This window comes from Ricinus communis, chromosome 10 (genome assembly GCF_019578655.1).
Source record: "Ricinus communis isolate WT05 ecotype wild-type chromosome 10, ASM1957865v1, whole genome shotgun sequence".
NCBI classification, from domain to species: Eukaryota; Viridiplantae; Streptophyta; class Magnoliopsida; order Malpighiales; family Euphorbiaceae; genus Ricinus; species Ricinus communis.
In genome coordinates this window covers 7716679-7735259 of record NC_063265.1, presented here as the reverse complement: position 1 = coordinate 7735259, position 18581 = coordinate 7716679, and the positions used below count along the sequence as shown (strand labels likewise).

General features: G+C 28.0%; 1 protein-coding gene across 2 annotated transcripts; it reads left to right on the top strand.

The window, feature by feature from the left end:
- The first annotated feature begins 9352 nt into the window (after positions 1 to 9352).
- On the top strand, positions 9353 to 13729 carry LOC8267124 (sialidase). 2 transcript variants are annotated; one of them, XM_002528664.4, is made up of 5 exons: positions 9353 to 9945; positions 10339 to 10444; positions 10910 to 11033; positions 11230 to 12150; positions 13148 to 13729. In XM_002528664.4, the coding sequence occupies exons 1-5, from the start codon at positions 9726 to 9728 to the stop codon at positions 13517 to 13519; spliced, it is 1743 nt and encodes a 580-aa protein (XP_002528710.1). In that variant the 5' UTR covers positions 9353 to 9725; the 3' UTR covers positions 13520 to 13729. The 2 variants fall into 2 exon arrangements, with proteins under 2 accessions (XP_002528710.1, XP_025014807.1); XM_025159039.2 differs by lacking the exon at positions 9353 to 9945 and adding an exon at positions 9967 to 10231.
- The last annotated feature ends 4852 nt before the right edge of the window (positions 13730 to 18581 follow it).

The following is an 18581-nucleotide window of genomic DNA, read 5'->3' as shown; positions in this document are numbered from 1 at the left end:
TTACTTTAGAAAAAGAAATAGATATAATGTTAAAATAATTGAAAAATATTTTAAATACAATAAGATGGTGTCTGTGCTGAAAAACTATTATGTATCCGTAAATTCAAAGATGCGGTAATTGCTTTAAAAGACAAAGTCATTATACTAAACTATCTTAGTGATATTTTATTTTAAATTCTAATTACTACGGTGTAATTATTTATTTTTTCATGTATATATAATTATTATATGAAAATAATTTTTGAAACATATCTTTCAAATTATACATATGTGGAGATTAATTTTCTAAAAAAGAATTTAAAAAGATTTAAAATGTATTAGAATGGGGAATTTATTTTTATTTATAAAGGTCCAAATTGAGACTAAAATATTTTATGACTACATAAATTATCTCTACACAAAATAATAACTATACAAAATTTAACTATTATCATTTTTTAGTTGAATATTATTTTGATATGTATAAAGATAATAATAATTGCACCCACAAATTTGGTTTGATAAGTTTTAGTCTTCCTCTTCTTATTTATAATAATAATAATAATAATAATAATAATTGATGACTGCCTAACCACGAAATAAATGGTGCTGGTTTTTCTTTTTACTTTTGCTAGGCCTAACCACGAAGCAAAGGAAGCATTGGCAACTTATTTAATATATAAAGGCATGCATTATTGTGTCACATATATATGTAGTGGGACTTTATGTATGGAATTGGCTGGGTTATGTTTCCAAATAATGCTCCTGGAAAAATAAGCCATCCGTCACTAATGGGCACAAAATAGGCGACTATGCTTAAATTGCAGAAACATAAGATCTATTAGCAAATCTTCCACCATTTACACTTCAACTTTCCAGGTGCTATCATATTGCTGCGTCCTCCACACACCATCAAAGGCCTCTCAGTTTTCTACATTGCCTACTATATAAAACGGATGGTTTTAATTTTCTATTTTTTTCATTATAAAGATAATAAAGTTTTAACATGAGAAAATTAAATTCAAACTCAAAGTATATCTAATTTCTATAAATAGAAAAAGAAAACCTCCTGGATAACGTCTTGATTAGGACCCATTACACAGTTCATTTATCAAAGACGAGATATCCAAAAAAAAGAAGAGAGTATTTAATTTATTTTCTTATATTAAAGAGGAAATATTGGAAAAAGAGGGCCAATTAGCCATTGAACTTCAAATGTAGACATCATTCAATTTAATATATTTATTTGATTAAGTGGTATAAGAAATGGAAGAACCACATGAATATGATTGGCGGCTGGAATAATTAGAGAAGAAACACATGGATAACACGTAATCTAAGAACAATGATGTTGTGTGTAACTGAGGTTAAAAGTCAATTAGCATATTATATTGAATTAAGCCTCAAATCCAAAAAAAAAAAAAAAGAATTATATAATTGTGGATTATGGGAGTGACGAATTTATTGAGTAATTAGGTAAGAAGTGTGCCATGTCACCGACTGCATAAGATAGTGGTTATATAATAGAAAGAGGGCAAAGCATGTATTTGTCATCCATGACCCAACTGTATGCATATTCAGTGTGAGATGAGTCGTCCATTACTAAGCCATTATCACTTACTAACTGCCTTCCTTCTAAGGAAATATTTGGTTATTATGATATATCTAATTGCTTGTATTTCTAATTATCTTTTTTCTTTTCCTCATAAAAGGTTCGGTGGAAATAAAAAAATCTCTTATAAGTAAGCGTCTTTTACCACTTGTGTTAGATTTTATGTATTATAATTATAGATGATATGAAATATTTATATAATTAATTTTGAGAATGTCATATTATCCTTGTTTTGTTCGAAATGAAGTTAATAATAATATGTATAGTTAGTTTAATGATAGCTTGTTGTGTTCAATTAGGGAATAATTTGATTAATAGTTTTATTTATAAGACATTTCAAGTTTGAAATTTTTTGTTTTTACTATTTATATAGTAAAATAAAGGTATAACTATTCCTATTATATTATCTACTCCCACTAGAGCTTCAATAAACAAATAGTAATAATAATAATTTATAATAGAATTTCAAAAATTTTAAAAGGAAAACTAATTTAATTATTTCGAATTCAATTACTTAAATGAGTATTTTAAAATGTGTAAAGATCTGTTTCAAAATAAATAAATTTGTATAAATAGTTTTATGAAATTTTTTTATATAGATTCGGTGTATATTTTTATTTATATATCAAATCGATAAATGATCGACATATTAATTTTAAATAATATAGTAATTGTCAATCATTCAACATTAAAATATGACATATTTATAATATATGTTATTTTCTTATTTGTTGTTATATATACATCAAATCTCATCTCACATCATCTAATTCTTTGAATTTTAAAAAGAAAAGGAAAAACATCATCGATGAATGTTTCCCTGTGCATCATTGGTTAAGGCTATTAACAAATAAAGACTCAAAAGAAGTAGGATAGGAAGCTTGAAGAAGTGGCCTTCGGAGTTCAGATTTTCAAGTTTTTTCATGTTTATTCATCTGGAACTAAAGCTGCAGACATGCTTGTCAATGACAAGTTATCAAGAATTGTTGGTTCCTTTGTGTTTAAGGGGGTGGAAACTCAGTAAGATACGGACATAAACCACTCGATTTTTCTTCTCTTATCAGAATTGTTCTTGCTTATTATAGTTTCTAACTCTCCATGCATTTTTTAGCTTGAAAATGATCTGAGTATCTTATCACAAAATCAGGGCAACATTTGTGTTTCTTCTTCTTTTAAGAAGCAGTAATTTCAAGAAAATGAGAAACAGCAGAGTACTCCTGAACCAATCTGGCAGTTTGCCTGCTGAGAATACATACAGGGGGGTTAACTAATTCCCATTGGAATTTGTAGGTTAGGTTCAGGTCACTCTTACAAAATAGTCACATAAACCTTCTGTAAAGTAAATGATATCAAATAACAATCTCAATTCGTCTAGGCTTGTAAATGAAATTCAAGAATTCCTATGTGAAACTGACCGCAGCAAAATTATAAAATGACAACAAAATACACAGCTAAGCCCTGCTGAGAATAGAGGGTCCAATTCCCTTTCAGGGCTGAATGGCAAGGGAAGCACTTGCCTCCGCTACTCCCAATGGTCCCTATAGTTTTATATATTAAACACAGCTCAAGTTGGCTCCCACGCTTAAAAAGATTTCCTTACTTAACAATTTAGATTGCTTCTTAAATCCACAAAGATTGGGTAAAAGCTTTATTTTTAATATGAAATTAACTCGAGAAATTACTTAGTATTTGAGAAATTAAATTAGAATAAAAATTTATAAATTTTACATAACTTGTTGATATATTTTAGTTTGATGTAAATTTGGGGCTTAACAGTTTAAATTAAATAAAATTATTAATTAAATAATAATGAAGCATTAAAGCCATTTTGCAGGTTCCAGTCACCCATAAAGATGATCACACATCGTTTCACTTTTCTTAATAAGGTTAGATAATCACAAGCTCAATTAAACTAAACTAATTGTTGTCAAATTCAAGATCTCATAGCTACGAGTTTGAGGTATGGAAGGGCTCATAAAAATGGCCACCTAAAGTTTCACCTTTAGCTAGTAAAAGTAATGGAATAGCAAAGCAAAACAAAAACAAAAGTAATGCTTGTCCATTATACTATTCAGGAGTTTCCAAACTCAATACAATATTATCCGCTCCATTCCATATTGCACCGTCACTTTTCAATTAAAAAAAAAAAAACTATAATTATCTATTATTTTTATATATCTAATATGATATTAATTTTTTTATATATAAAAATAATTTATTTAATTAAATATTAAATATTTTTTTAATTTAAAAAAACTACTAAAAAATTACATTTAATATACTTTTTAAAAAAGCCTATCACAATTTGATGCCGCGTAGGATGCGCATCCAATTTAATAACAGCTCTTAGAAACTCAAGACTGGATTCAATCTGAAATACCAAAAATCATAATCGAAATCCTAGAACCCTAACAGTGATATGATATCTTCCGGCTTTGCCCTGTCTTCGATTAGAACAATTGCAGGTAAAATCTCTGGCATTCACACTTGCAGCAGGCAGACTCTACGCAAGAGATGTGCAGCATATACTCTGCAGCTCGCATGTCATCATTTCTTTTCTGGACTAAGCAGCTACAGCACATCATTTTCTCAATCATGTCCAATTTTTATTCCAAGGCAATTCCTGCCAAGAATTTCACTCCTTCCAACCAACAATATTCCTTACCAACCGCCATAGAAAAAAAAAATAATAAATCTTTAACTAGAACAGGACGCGTGCAGTGCAATAATTGGTTTGGTGGGAAGGTGCAACCAATAATTGTATCCGCTTGTGAGGTTCACAGTCTCTCAACTCACTCTTTTTCTTGGGATAAATATAATAAAAATCTGGTGAATTATTACATTTAGCAAGTGACAGATAATATTAAAAAAAGAAAATTAAACTATGCAATAGAAGATAATTTTCTGGTTTTTATAATTTCTTTTTTTAGACAAGACAGAATGGAACTAGAGATCTTCTGAAGAACTTGCTCACCCTTTTCAATGTGAACTACCACACTACTGATCTGATCGCTAACAGAGTTTGTTATATGTTAGCTAAACTGATGTCCGCAGCTGCCTTCTTTCATCTCTATCTGTTTCAGTCTTTTACAAGTTCTGGTCAATCCCGTCTTTTGGCATTTCAATATGAAATCATGGAGACCCTGTCAAGATGTAAGCTTGTCTTAACTGAGATGAAAAAAGCAAAAACAATTAACGGAAAGAAAAGAAAAGGTTATGCACGTGATGTGCATGATGACATGCAAAATGTTTGCTTCACGCTCGCTGATACAGTCAGCGGGGCTGTAAATGCTGGTGGTCCAACTCCCAGCTGCAACATTTTGCGACGGGGTAAGTTTGTTCTATATGATAAGCCCCAGTAATTTTAAGAGTCTGGTGGACACATGCTTACTGTTATGGGTTAAAAATCTCGAATTTTAACTTTTAGTCCCTAGATTTAGTATTTTTTTTTTTTATTTTGTGAAAAGTTTTTCTTTCCCCTCTAACTTATTAATTAGAGTAATGCTATAGCCCATCATTTTCTTTATCTCATTTTTTTATTGACGTGTTTACTATTTTATAAAACTTTTTTTTAATATTTTAAAATTAAAAAATAATTTTATAAAAATACTAAATACCACTATCAAATGGGCAAAAAATAGAATAAAAAATAATGAAGTTTATAATTTTTTTCTATTAATTATATTTCTAATTTATTTATTTTACATGTTACATCACTAAAATAATTAATATTTATATTAATTTTTATTTAAAGCATATCAAAAATGAAATTTATTGTAAAAATATGTAAGATCATATAATATATTTTAAAAATTTATCATAATTATTTCTAACTTGAATAAAATATTAAAATTGATAAATCTTTCTTGCCCATCTTTTTAATAAAAAAATAAAAAATCACTTAAAAATGTATAAGATAAAATGATAAATATTTTTTCTAATTTAATTAAAATTTTAAATTTAAATTTTAAATATACAATTTAGTATGCAATTTTATTAAAACTCTTAAAGTGATATTTTACCATTTATAAATATGTTACACGATACATTTCAAATTAAATATTATATACACTAAAAAAAAAAATGAAAAACACGATGTCAAGAATATCGGCTAATTTATTGTCCTTGTATTCGTGATTGATACTGTCTGATTTTTGTTTTTGATTCTTCCTTGAATGCTTTTTTTCCATAAGGAACTATCAAGAATCACGTGTACCTCAAAAAAAGGGGAAAAAAAAAAAAAAAAAACACCACTATGAAGAATCACATGGGTATGCAACTGGGCTTAGTATGTTGGCCCATACATTCAGGCACACATCATTTTCTAGAATAAAAACGGTCCATAACTTGATGACTAGTATTTATCAGAATCCCCCTTCTTCTTTGCAGCCTTATCCCAAGCAAAATTTAATTTGGAGGATTTGGGTGACAATGTCCATCTCTAGATTCAGGAGGGGCTTCTGTAGGGTATGGTTTATGGAGATGAGGATGGTCCATAATTGGGTGCCACGTCCTTCCAAATGATGACGTCGTTTTCTAAGTTTATCAAGTTTAAAGGCAATCATGATTTATTTTAGCAGAACCGAAACTTTTTAAGCGTACATTTCATTTCAGCAGAAGAGTCAATTTATAGAGCGGTAATCAAATCATGAACACATTCAATTTGGGAAAATATAATATAAAAAGTTTGAAGCCTTGGCCGTCTGCGTTAATCAATGATTTGGTACCTGTGAGATCACAGCCGTTCAGTTATGTGAAAGAGTTGTGATTTTGTTTTCTGTACATAAAATTTGCACACCCAAAAAATGGCTTGATTATATATTTATGTTCAAGTACCTATACAACCTGGTGTGTTGATTGACTGTCACGTTAAGTACTATTTTCTGTTTGGTAGGAAGTAAAACAGTATTATTATTTCTTTTCTCTGTTGTTGAACAAGAAAATTCTCAGTGATTAATACCTTGAGCAAGATGGTTACCGACAATGCCGTCTCATATTCACAATCAAGATGCTATAAGAATAAACAGAAAAGAAAGAAAGGGCTTTCAGCTTGCTTATAGTATCATTTTTTTTAATAAAATGATAAAAGGATCAGCATTTAGAGAAATATTTAAATAAAGAGAAATTTTAATTTTAATTTAACGGTCATTTTTCTTATATTCTTATAAATATTAATGATTTTAGTTTCTTTTATAACTCCTACCAATACAAAAAAAAAAATAAAAATTAATTAATAAAATATATAATAATTTATAATATTTATTAAATCTAAAATAAAAAAATATAATTTAGCACTACATATCTAAGAAAGGCTTAATGATAAAAAATGTAAATTTATTTTGTTTATCAATTTGATTCAATTATTTTTTTATTCTGATTTGAGAATCTATTTTTAATTATATTGAATTTATTAAAATTAAGAAATTAACGTACGTCTATAGATGATATATCAGTCAATTAAAAAATTATAATTTTTTAATTATTTAAGCAATGTGTGACATAAGAAATAATAAGCAAAAGTTTACAAGAGAGAAGCAATTGAAAATCCTTTTCCTTCTCTATTATTAATTGAAAACCCTAATGTAGCAAATCCACAATAATAGTAATCAATATTAAATGAAATTACTTACTTCTTTTGTTGCATCTGTCCTTTAGCCATCAAATAGCAAACATAACGCTTTTGCTTTTATTACATGTAAGGTGGCAGTATCGTAAATATTGATGAAAAGAGAAGCCATATAATTCCTTCGGTTAGAATACAAATGAAAAAAATTGGGTTATTAAATTACAAGCTACGCACTTAAGGGGCAAAAACGTCATTTAAAAGCACAAGCAAATTTTTAATGAATTAATTTTTAAAATAGTGAGTAAATTTTTTGAAATCTAATAACGGAGTGGTTAAAATTTTAAAAGATATAATTTAGTATATAAAATCTAAAATTATTAATATTTAAATATATAAAATTTGTCATATATATAAAAGAATTAGACAATTACTAAAAATAGTATGTGAACTTATAAAATTTTAATCAAATATTTAAATTTTTAAAAATTATAATTTGATATATGAATCTAATAACTATTTACAATTGAATGTATATAGTATGTCAATAGTAACTATAGATCTGTAATCTTAAAATGATGAATTTTTTTAAAAATAATTATTTTAAATCCATCCTTTTTCACTTCTATTGATGCACTGTTTACATTATATTTTTATCAATTTTTTTTAAAAAAATATCTATCCAACTTTTAAGCAATACCTTATATCTTTAACCCATCATTATAAACATTTAAAATAAAATAGATTATTATTAATAATAATAATCTTGACTGTATTATTAATTACTAATATTTATATTCATGACATATATCGTATTTGTTTATATATTTTTTGTAATTTTTATTATTTAATTGAAGGATCTATCATCTTTCATATAAAATTTTATTTTTCATTATGAAAATATAATAGAATTTAATTTGTCTATTGTTATATAATGACTGGTTTCACAAACTCAAATATTATAAATTTTAATCTTTCATACTAAATTATAATTTTTAAAAGTTTAAACACTTGATTATTAAATTTTAATAAATTCGTACAAAATTTTCTAATCACCTTTAGAAAAACTTATATAGATAATTTGTAATCTATTGTTGATCTTCTATATACATACAATTATAAATATTTACTAAATTTATACATCAAATTATAACTTTTATAAATTTAAATATTTAGTTATTAAATCTTAATAAATTGAAATACTATTTTTCTAATTAATTTTTATTAATTTCATTGAAAGCAAATTCTCAAATTAGGATAGAATTTCAAAATTCAAAGATTTATATAAAATTGAGAAAACTAAAAAAGAATTGGACTTTTCTTTAGTTATTAAGCCTTCAAAAATAAAGAATTCATTAATCTTATTTTTTAGAGAACTTTTTAAAATAAAAGAAGATTTAACATGGATTATACTCTTACCACCCACCTACTACTAATTCAAATACTATTATATAATTAATGATCAACCTAATCCAACCTTTTTCCATAGGGTAGTTGGAGATTGAAATTAAAGGGCAATTATCATATATACATATAATACTTTGTTTGTTTTTTCTAATCACAATCTCGTTTGAATCATCGGACACATATACAAATTAGTAATTTTTAAGATGGTAATTGAATTTGCTCGAACTAATATCTATTAAATATTTGAATATAAAAATTAAAACTATAAAGCAAATATTTTTTTATTAATTTTTTTGTAAATATTTATTCAAAATTGTCTTTGATCATGTTAAAAAAGAATTAGATTTTTAGCGACAGAAGATGAATTATAAGGTCGGTGGGGCAATGATATACCGCAACTGTTGTAGGTGTAAGAAAAGCTGCATCAAAGTTAAGTCCAACTTGTGAATAATATGGATAAAAATACTACTATGTAGTAGTAATAATCAATTTTTATAAATTTCTTATGATGATGATAAATAGCAATAATAATAATAATAATAGTGATAATTAAATTGAGGTCAAAAAGTACTTTATGATTCCAGTAATATCAACATGTCGTCAAGCTGGAGGAGACAAGTGGCTTCGTGATTCCTTCAACACATAATCCAATATTTACATCCTACCATTTTAATATATATATATATATATATATACTATATGCTCAGATTTATATAGTTACTATTATATATTATCGATCGATTGGAGTTAATGGTCCATAAGAAATTAATAAAATTATTATATAAAACTACTTTGTAAATAAGGAAAAGAAAGAGGAAAGCTCGTCTGTCAGAATTACAATTCCGAATGCTGGGTTGCAATAAACAAAACTCCACAACAACTAAGCACAGATCTTAAAGCTGACACTTAACTACACTACACAGAGTCTACTCTCTTCGCCCCATCTGAGATCTAACTAATAATAATAATAATGCTGGCTCTCTCTCTCTGACGTAAAAACGTAGAAACTAAAAGCTCTGGATAACTTGCTTACTTACTGCTTATAGCTTTGCATCTACTGCACTGCAGCAGATCTCATCATTCTATTTTCTTTTTTATTCATTCTGATACTCTTAGAGATGCGGTTTGTTTCCAGCGTAACTAACTAAACTAACTAAAGCGACGATGAGTAGTAGTGGTGGTAGTAGGAATAACCATCATAGTCTGAGAGACTCTCTTATCGGAGCCAGGAATTTTCCGGCCGGAACTGGATCGTTTTCTCACCGGCGCGGCCATAGTTTGAACGGATTCTCGTCTAAAGACACAACAACAGATGAGAATTTGGATCTTTTCTCCAAGAATCGCCGGAGTCTCTCCGTTGCCTCTTCTGATGAATCTTCCGATGGTATTTTCTTTTTGTTTCTTAATGTGGAGGACGACGTTGTCATTTTGATGGAATGAAACACCCGAAATTTCTTTCTGTCTTCATTGATGTATTGATTTTGTCGGCTTTCAGTTAGGCAATTTTCTCTGATCAATCCAAAAGAGAGAGAGATAGATGGATAGATTTATTAGAAACTGACAATGATGTTCATACAGTTCACATTTGTATTTATTAATCAAACGATGCCGTTTTAGTCACAAAATCAAACTCATATTGTCTCTGTCTTGGTCGCATCGACTTCCTTTCGGTTTGCGATTTTAATCGAGTCTCTCGTATTGTCTATCCTTTATTATTATTACTATTGTGCAATTTTCTGAACCTGAGTTGTTGTGGATTAATGTGATGTGATTGCAGTATCAATGAAACTGGGGAGAGTTTCAGTTGGATCAGCTAAAGTGGCGAAGAGCGGGATCGATGATCTATTATCATCTACAGATGGAGGGAAGCATGATTACGACTGGTACATATTCACCTTATTGATTATTAGATATTGAAATTTCAGATCTATGTCATATTCTTCTTTTCCATTGTATTACATGTATATTTGGTGTGTCATTTAATTTTTACTTTTTACTCCAAATATCTAAACTTGAATTCAAATACATTCCTTGTATATTATGTCTACTGAAGAAGAAGAAGAGGCAGCTATAGTTCTTTTTCACAATTCACTATTTTTGCTTTCGACAATTAGCCTAAGATCTTTTAGATGAAGCTAATTTGGAAATTAACCAAAAAAACAAAAGAAAAGAAATATCTGTTGAAGACGCCCTGTGATCATCTCTAGTTTTCGCATTTAGTGTATGGTAGATTTAAAAGATTGTCGAGTCCCTAAGTTACTGTATTTATGTCATTTAGGCTTCTTGCTTACGTAAAATTAGTATTCATTTATCTTTCCCCCCTATTTACAATTGGTTCATGCCCTTAGGCTTCTTACTCCTCCTGGAACTCCTCTTTTTCCAACATCCGACGGCAGCGATTCACAACCTACATTGGTGGCGCCAAGAAGCCGTTCCTTGTCTAGATCAGTTTCTACTACTAAAGCTTCAAGGGTATGCATAACCTTTCCTTCTTTATTTTCTATTCCATTTCTATATTGTTTCTTGCTTAATTTGATTGAATTAACTCTTCTGAATGAATAAGAGAGTTTCTCTGGAAATTCTATTCCTAATGATTCAGCATTATGTATTCAACTTTTTGAAGTTCAAATTATGAGTGATTAATCTCTCATATTTGTCTCTGTTTCAGCTTTCTGTTTCACAATCAGAGAGCCAACATTCTTCAAGACCAACTAGAAGCAGTTCAGTGACTCGCTCTTCTATCTCAAATTCACAATATAGTACCTATTCATCAAATAGATCCTCTTCAATCCTAAATACAAGCTCAGCTTCAGTTTCATCTTACACCAGACCATCCTCCCCAATTACCAGGTCTCCATCTACAGCACGGCCTTCCACACCATCTTCCCGTCCAACAGCATCACGAGCCTCAACTCCATCTAGAGTTCGCCCAGCCCCTACCAGCTCTTTAGTTGACAAGAATCGGCAATCCCAAAGCTCAAGGCCTTCTACACCAAGCTCTAGGGCGCAATTACCTGCAAACTCAAACTCAACTTCTACTCGATCAAATTCTCGTCCATCTACTCCTACACAACGTAATCCAGTATCTTCTGTATCGCCTGCATCAGGTCCTTCTATTTCTGCTGGGCGTGTTCCATCAAATGGCCGCATTTCTGCACCAGCATCACGACCAAGTTCCCCAGGCCCTCGAATCCGACCTTCACAGCAGCCAGTTGTTCCTCCTGATTTTCCCCTTGACACACCTCCAAACCTTAGAACGACTTTGCCGGACAGGCCAATTTCTGCTGGTAGGTCCAGGCCAGGTGCTTCTACAACAATAAAGGGGAGCCCAGAAACCACGGGCGCAACAAATGTGCCAAGACGACATTCATCTCCCATTGTATCAAGGGGAAGACTTGCAGAGGCTCCTGGAAAGGGTCGTGCGCATTCTAATGGACATGCTGCTGATATATCTGAGCCTCGAAAGGTTTCACATGTGTCAGATCCAGGGATGCGGAAACCTGTTAAGTCATCAGTAACAACCACAGACAACAATGGGTTTGGGAGGACAATATCTAAGAAGTCTCTGGATATGGCTATCAGGCATATGGTATGCTACAGTCTTCCTATCATGCTATTTACTATCTTTAGGTTGCAGCATATATTTATCTGCAATTTGGGGTGTCAAAAGTTATGAATTTACTATGTCTTTTATTCATGGTTTCGACAACCAATGGGATTTTTTTTTTTTTTTTTTTTTTGAGTTCAGAACTTGTTAGTCACTAGCCCAAATGCAAAAAAGTGATATGAGCTTATAATCAAACTAGTTTAGAGTTGGCAGCTTTTCTGCATCTAACGGTGATACAACCATCAATATTGTCATAATCATATGCCTAAAGAAGAAGAAAAATGGAAATGCTTAGAAATTGACTGCAATTGATTTTAGCATTATTATCTTTAAATGTATTTATCTCCTGGGTTTTTCATTCAACTTCCCTTTACTTTTGCCCTATCTAACTGTAACTCTCTAGGATGTGACTTGGGAAGAATTAGCTCACTTATTATGAATGAGAGGTTGAACATGTGATTGCTTGCATTGGTTCCTAATATAATGAGAATGCTATCACGCACTGAATAATTTCTATCATACTTTGTTGGCTAAATGCATATTTGAGCACTTGAACTTCAGGTATTTGTTCACTTTAGTACTTTAACTTTCATGTGACGTGACAGACACCTCAATTTATTATTTTTCATGATATTGAAATATATCTTGACATGTAGTTTCACTCAAAACGTCCATATATATTGCGCATAAATGTTTAAGTGTTACTTAAAAACAGAGCTTAGGTATATGTTAGGTTAAAACGAAAGTTAAAGATGTCTAAGAGGTTATAAAAATAGAGTCCAAATGTTTGTTAAGTAAAAGGTGTTAAATTGATTAAATGATTCAAGTATGTAAATATGCATTCTGCCTATTCTGTTATAACACAAATTGGAGTTGAGAACTTATCATGTTAGTTAGACACCATCTGAGCAAAGCATGTAGTTTCCTTTTTGCCTCGTTTCTTTGAGCACTTATAACAATATATAAACTTCTGACGTAGGACATAAGAACTGGCAATGGAAGCACTCGGGCACTTTCAAGCACCACTCTTTTCCCTCAGAGCATTCGAACTGCTACCAAAGCTCAATCCGTCCGTCCTATGAATGCTCCAGAATCCAACAACAATGGAGGTATTTTGGAGAATGGACACCATGTGAGCAGGCCTGTAGAATATGGAAGTGAAGTAAATGATGGACGATACTCTGCAAAATTGAGTGAAGTCGACATCTATGAAAGCTCCCGTTATGATGCATTATTACTTAAGGAGGATCTAAAGAACACGAACTGGTTGCACAGCATTGATGATAAATCTGATCAAGGGTCAATCTTTGACAATGGATTTGAGCTGCCTGAACCATTCACCTCCTTATAACATCTGAGAAGTGGATTTATTTATTTTTTGTGAAGATATCTGATTTTTATTTTTTATCATAAATTTATTTTTTAATCCTCTCCAATTATTTGTTTACTCGCAAAGAATGAAATATATCAACTGGTTTTATCACTAAGAACTGATAAGGTGAAGAGGCAGCGTGTTTGTTCTGCAATGAAATCAATGATTTCACTGTTGGCCTTTCTTGTATATGCCATTGTGTGTCCTCTAAAATGTGTAGATACTGAAAGTCATAGCATGGATATGATTGAATGAGTTATAGGAGCAATGACAAAGTATCCAAGTGTGTAGCCACATCTCTTCCAGTTAAATTGCAAGTGGAGGCTCCAACTTTGCACTGAGCTCCATTAGAGACATGCATTCTAATTCTATTAGATAATTGCTTGTACATTGACTTGGGATTTAATTATAATCCTTCTTCACTTGTAAATTTATCATGTTTGTGGGAGAATTAATGCTCTAGGTTCAATTATATGAGCTAAAGAGAATAATTCTAGAACAAATGACCCATGCGAGCTTGAGAAATTTAAACTACTTATAGTTTAATTTTTTAATATAAAATTAAATATTTTATTCCTAATATTTTATAGAAATATTTATTTTATTAAAATCATGAGTTTTATTAAATATGTTATAACTTATTATAATTTTTAAATGGATCAATGAATAATCAGACATTAAAATCTTTTGATGTGTACTGTTTTCAATATAGAAAATAATTTTTTTGACATTTTTATATATAGACATAATTCTGATGTCAAATTTTATATTTATTAATTAATAAATTACATGGCTCTTTTTTTTTTTTCTTAAAAGTATTTTTCTTTATTTTTATGTATTGTTCTAATATATTATTTTTCTAAAAGAAAAATCAAAATACTTAATGACTTATGTACTGCATATATTTATATATTGTCAACCTAAACCAAAAAACTTTTCATTTTGAATTCCCAAGCATAAATATAACCTATACCAGCTGATTAAGCATGCATACCGCATACCAGATAAGGAGAAAACAATGATACATAAAAAATAAAAAATAAAAAAACTAAAATATCAAGAAATATGGTTTTTAATTATTTTTAGATAAAATAATTGAAAAAAATTAAAAAATAATAAAAATTAATTGAAAAACAATTGAAAATAATTAAAAAATAACTAGAAAAAACTGAAAACAACCATAATGTAACTTTAAAATATTTTAAAAAAACATATATTAAAAAAAATTACAGTAAAATAATATTTTTTTATATTAATTTTAGTATATTTTATAAAAAAAATTGCCTTAAATAAACGGGCTTAAAGCCCTTACAATAAAAAGGCTGCGAGTCTAATAAAGTATGAGAGATTGCTGGAATCCTGTAATTTGAATTTCTTTGAAACGAGTGGTTGGCATTGGCAGTGATGAAATACATGCGCCATCATCATCACCATCTTTAATTTTTCCTGTTTGTTGCCTCCGCAAATGAGCATACGAATCCCACATCTGCTGCCTTCTCAAACTGAAGACAATAGACCCCCATTGAAGACATGGAAAGCTGATGATATTCACAGCCTGAAAATATCATCTATTTCTCCTCTAATTAGCAGAAGGTCCAGCAATCAATCCCCTTCCCTACTATGGCCACATGGCTGTATCCTCCATCCCGGCCTCCTTTGATTACGGTTACTGTTTCCCTCTCTTGATTGTTCATCATCCAAGCTTCGATGGCTTTTCCATGTGAGATCCTTAATTGACTTGACTTGTCAGTTGGGTTAGGGTTAAATAATCTCAAACATCAAGGATGTTTGCATGCAGAAAACTAGGTCAGTTTTCTAAAGAAATTTTAAATGAAAATAGAGTATAAAATTTTATTTTTTAAGATAAAAAAAAAAAAAAAATTTATATTTTCTACATTATGACTAGACTTTAGAAATATATATTTTTATATTTTCTTATATAAGACACTAATTTTTAAATAAAAATATTTCTTTTTGTTTCAAATTTACTTTGCAATTGAATATGTTTTATAAATTTTATATAAAAGTGAAAAAAAATTATTCTCTTAAAAATTACATATAAAAGTAAAGTACATATGAAATCTGCCCTTTTCTTAATGGGAAAATAATAATGGAATAAAAAGTTATGAAAATTTCAAAAAAAAAATATTATTCTTTAAATAATTATGGATTGAAATTTAAATTCATAAAGATTTAAATTTGGAAAAGATAAATTCAGGTGTATGAAAAATATAATTTCTAAAATTTTATTAATTTTTGATTTTATAAATATTATTTTAAGGCTATATAGATGTTTATATCTCTAATTTGTATAGATTAGTCAATTTAACACTTTAATTTTTAATTTAATTTAACAGACACCTTAAACTTACTTTTTCTAATATTTAAATAGCTTTAACTTTTAATTTGATTTAATATATACTTAAACTTATTTTTTAATAATATTTTAACACTTTTTATATAATATATATGGACGTATTGAACGAAGGTATATATTAAAAAATGTTAAAATATTAAAGAAATAAGTTTAAGTATTGTAGGTTAAATTGAAAGTTAGAGAGTTAAACTCACTAAATGGTCAAAGTTCATGACCATAAATATGCATATAATTTTATTTTAAATGTAAAAAATAAATTTAAAATTATATATTCAAATTAAAATTTTTAGTTGATTAATCTTTTCTAATAATAAAATATTCTTGTTTTAAAAAAATTATTTTTCGTTTTTATATGAAAATTTTTAATTTTTATTTTAATTGTAGTTTTACTATAAATTTTTATTTTTTAAAAATAAAATATAATAATTAAAAGCTAAATTCATATAGCATATTTTATAATATTAAAATATATAAACCATTTAATGTATTATGAAGTTTCTATATAATTCTAATATGAAAAGAATAATAAAAATTTGAAAAATTTAAAATTTCTCTATTAAAAATAATAAAATTTAAATCCTAAAACTTGAAAATTACGAGTCCCAGCACTTGAAATTCTCACAGAAAAAAAAAAGGTTTTTGCAACCATTAAAGAAAATCTTTTGCTTATTTCATGATGAACTGAATTCACATTTGGCTAAAATGTTTATAGGAAAGTTTAATAGAAAGTTATTTCCGATAAATATATACTAAAAAATTAATTCTAAAAATAAGATATATATATTCTAAATCAGAATAATTTTAGATACGTGACTCTATTGAGTCCTAATAAAATAAATTTAAAAAATTATTTTTACTAGTTAAATATTTGGTTAATAGATTACTAATTCATTTAAAATACGAAATAAAAGGAGGATCCAATTGCAATTAAAGCGGGGGCATATCAGCCTAAGTTTATTAAAAGTCTAAAAGGGTCTTTATGTTTTAAAATAATTTTAGTCGGTTGAGATGGTTTTGACATTAATATTAAAATGGACTTTTTAAAAGTGGTTCAACCACTTTGCCTAGCATAAGCATCTCCCACTCAATTTTTTATTTTTATTTTTTTTTTTAAAAACCAATAAGTTGAATTAATTATAGAATGTCAACTGAGCAATTAAACTTAATCCACTAACACTAATCTATTTGAATAAATTAAATAGTCAAATGGTAGCTTATATCTATTTCATAAAACCCTCTATTTATTTGATGAAATTAAGAAACATAGAAACTATTGAAATTTTTTTGGTAGAGTTAGCTGGAACCATATCGAATTATTATTCAATTTAAGGATAGTTTTGCTACAATAGACATTTTTATTCCAATTAAAGCATGTTATATGTGTATAAAATGGCTCGAACAAAGTTTCTTATAATATATTTTATATTACTTAGTGCTAATAATTTTCACATGAATTAAGAAAATATTTATCTTTTTACTTTTGATTTGTTGTTTTTATCCAAGTTGAAAAGTAAACTTAAAAAATACTTTTATATGTATTACACTAAAATTTAAAATTTAATCCAATGGTGTGTAGATAATTGTAAAGGTTTCTTTTAATTTTATTAAAAGTTTGAGTTATACAACTGTATTAAAATTTTTTAAATAGTGTTTTACCACCTGTAAAGGTCCTGTGTATTAAAAATGATTTCATGAGCTTGCTTTGATAATTATTGATAACTACATATAAAAATATATAATTTAAGAATTATAATCCAAACAGGACAGAAAGTTCAAACAACTTAAATTATTACCGGATCATCACATAAATCACACTTGGATAAGAATTTCCAAGCATCAAGGAACAAACCTAATCCATACTATATTTAGAGTTGGACAAAAAATTGATATCTAATATTTAACATGTTTTTCTTTAGTATATTTTTCTACTTATTTTCTAAATGTCTAACCAAAGCATCAACTATCCATCTTCATATTCTATTAATTTATTTATATTAATAGTTTATCCGTGCGTTGTACGGTTATTATTATTATTATTTTGATTACAAAACTAAATTGATAAATGCAAGTTAATAAAAAATTTTAATATTTAATTTATGATATTTGAAAAAATAATAGTAAATTAACTATTTTTAGATGTTTTTCTCGGTTCTTTTAGAATTTTAAAATTAATATTATTAACTTATTAGAAAATTATTCTTTAGTTAATATAATATTAAAATATAATTAATATGCTATTTCTTAGAATTAAAGTTAATATTTAATTAAGAATATAATTTATTAATAAAAAAATTATAAAATTATATATAAATTTGAATCACGTATATTAAAAATAAATACATATATCTAAATAAAAATTCTATGTGTAAAAATTAAGTTTTAGAAATTAATTTATATATAAATTATAACTTTCCAAATAGAGATATATATTGGCAGATGATTCATCAATCATATATATAAATGGTATAATAAAACTTGTAAAAAAGAATTATCAATTTCAATTTCTTTAGCAGTAGGTATTGATAAAAATTCTTCAGCCTGAGTTGGCACAGAATGGAATGTCCATATATTCATATATTTTACCTTCAAATGACATATACATATTTCACAAACAATGATGATTTGCATGCATGTATGCTAAATTTCAGAGACTTTAGGAAAAAG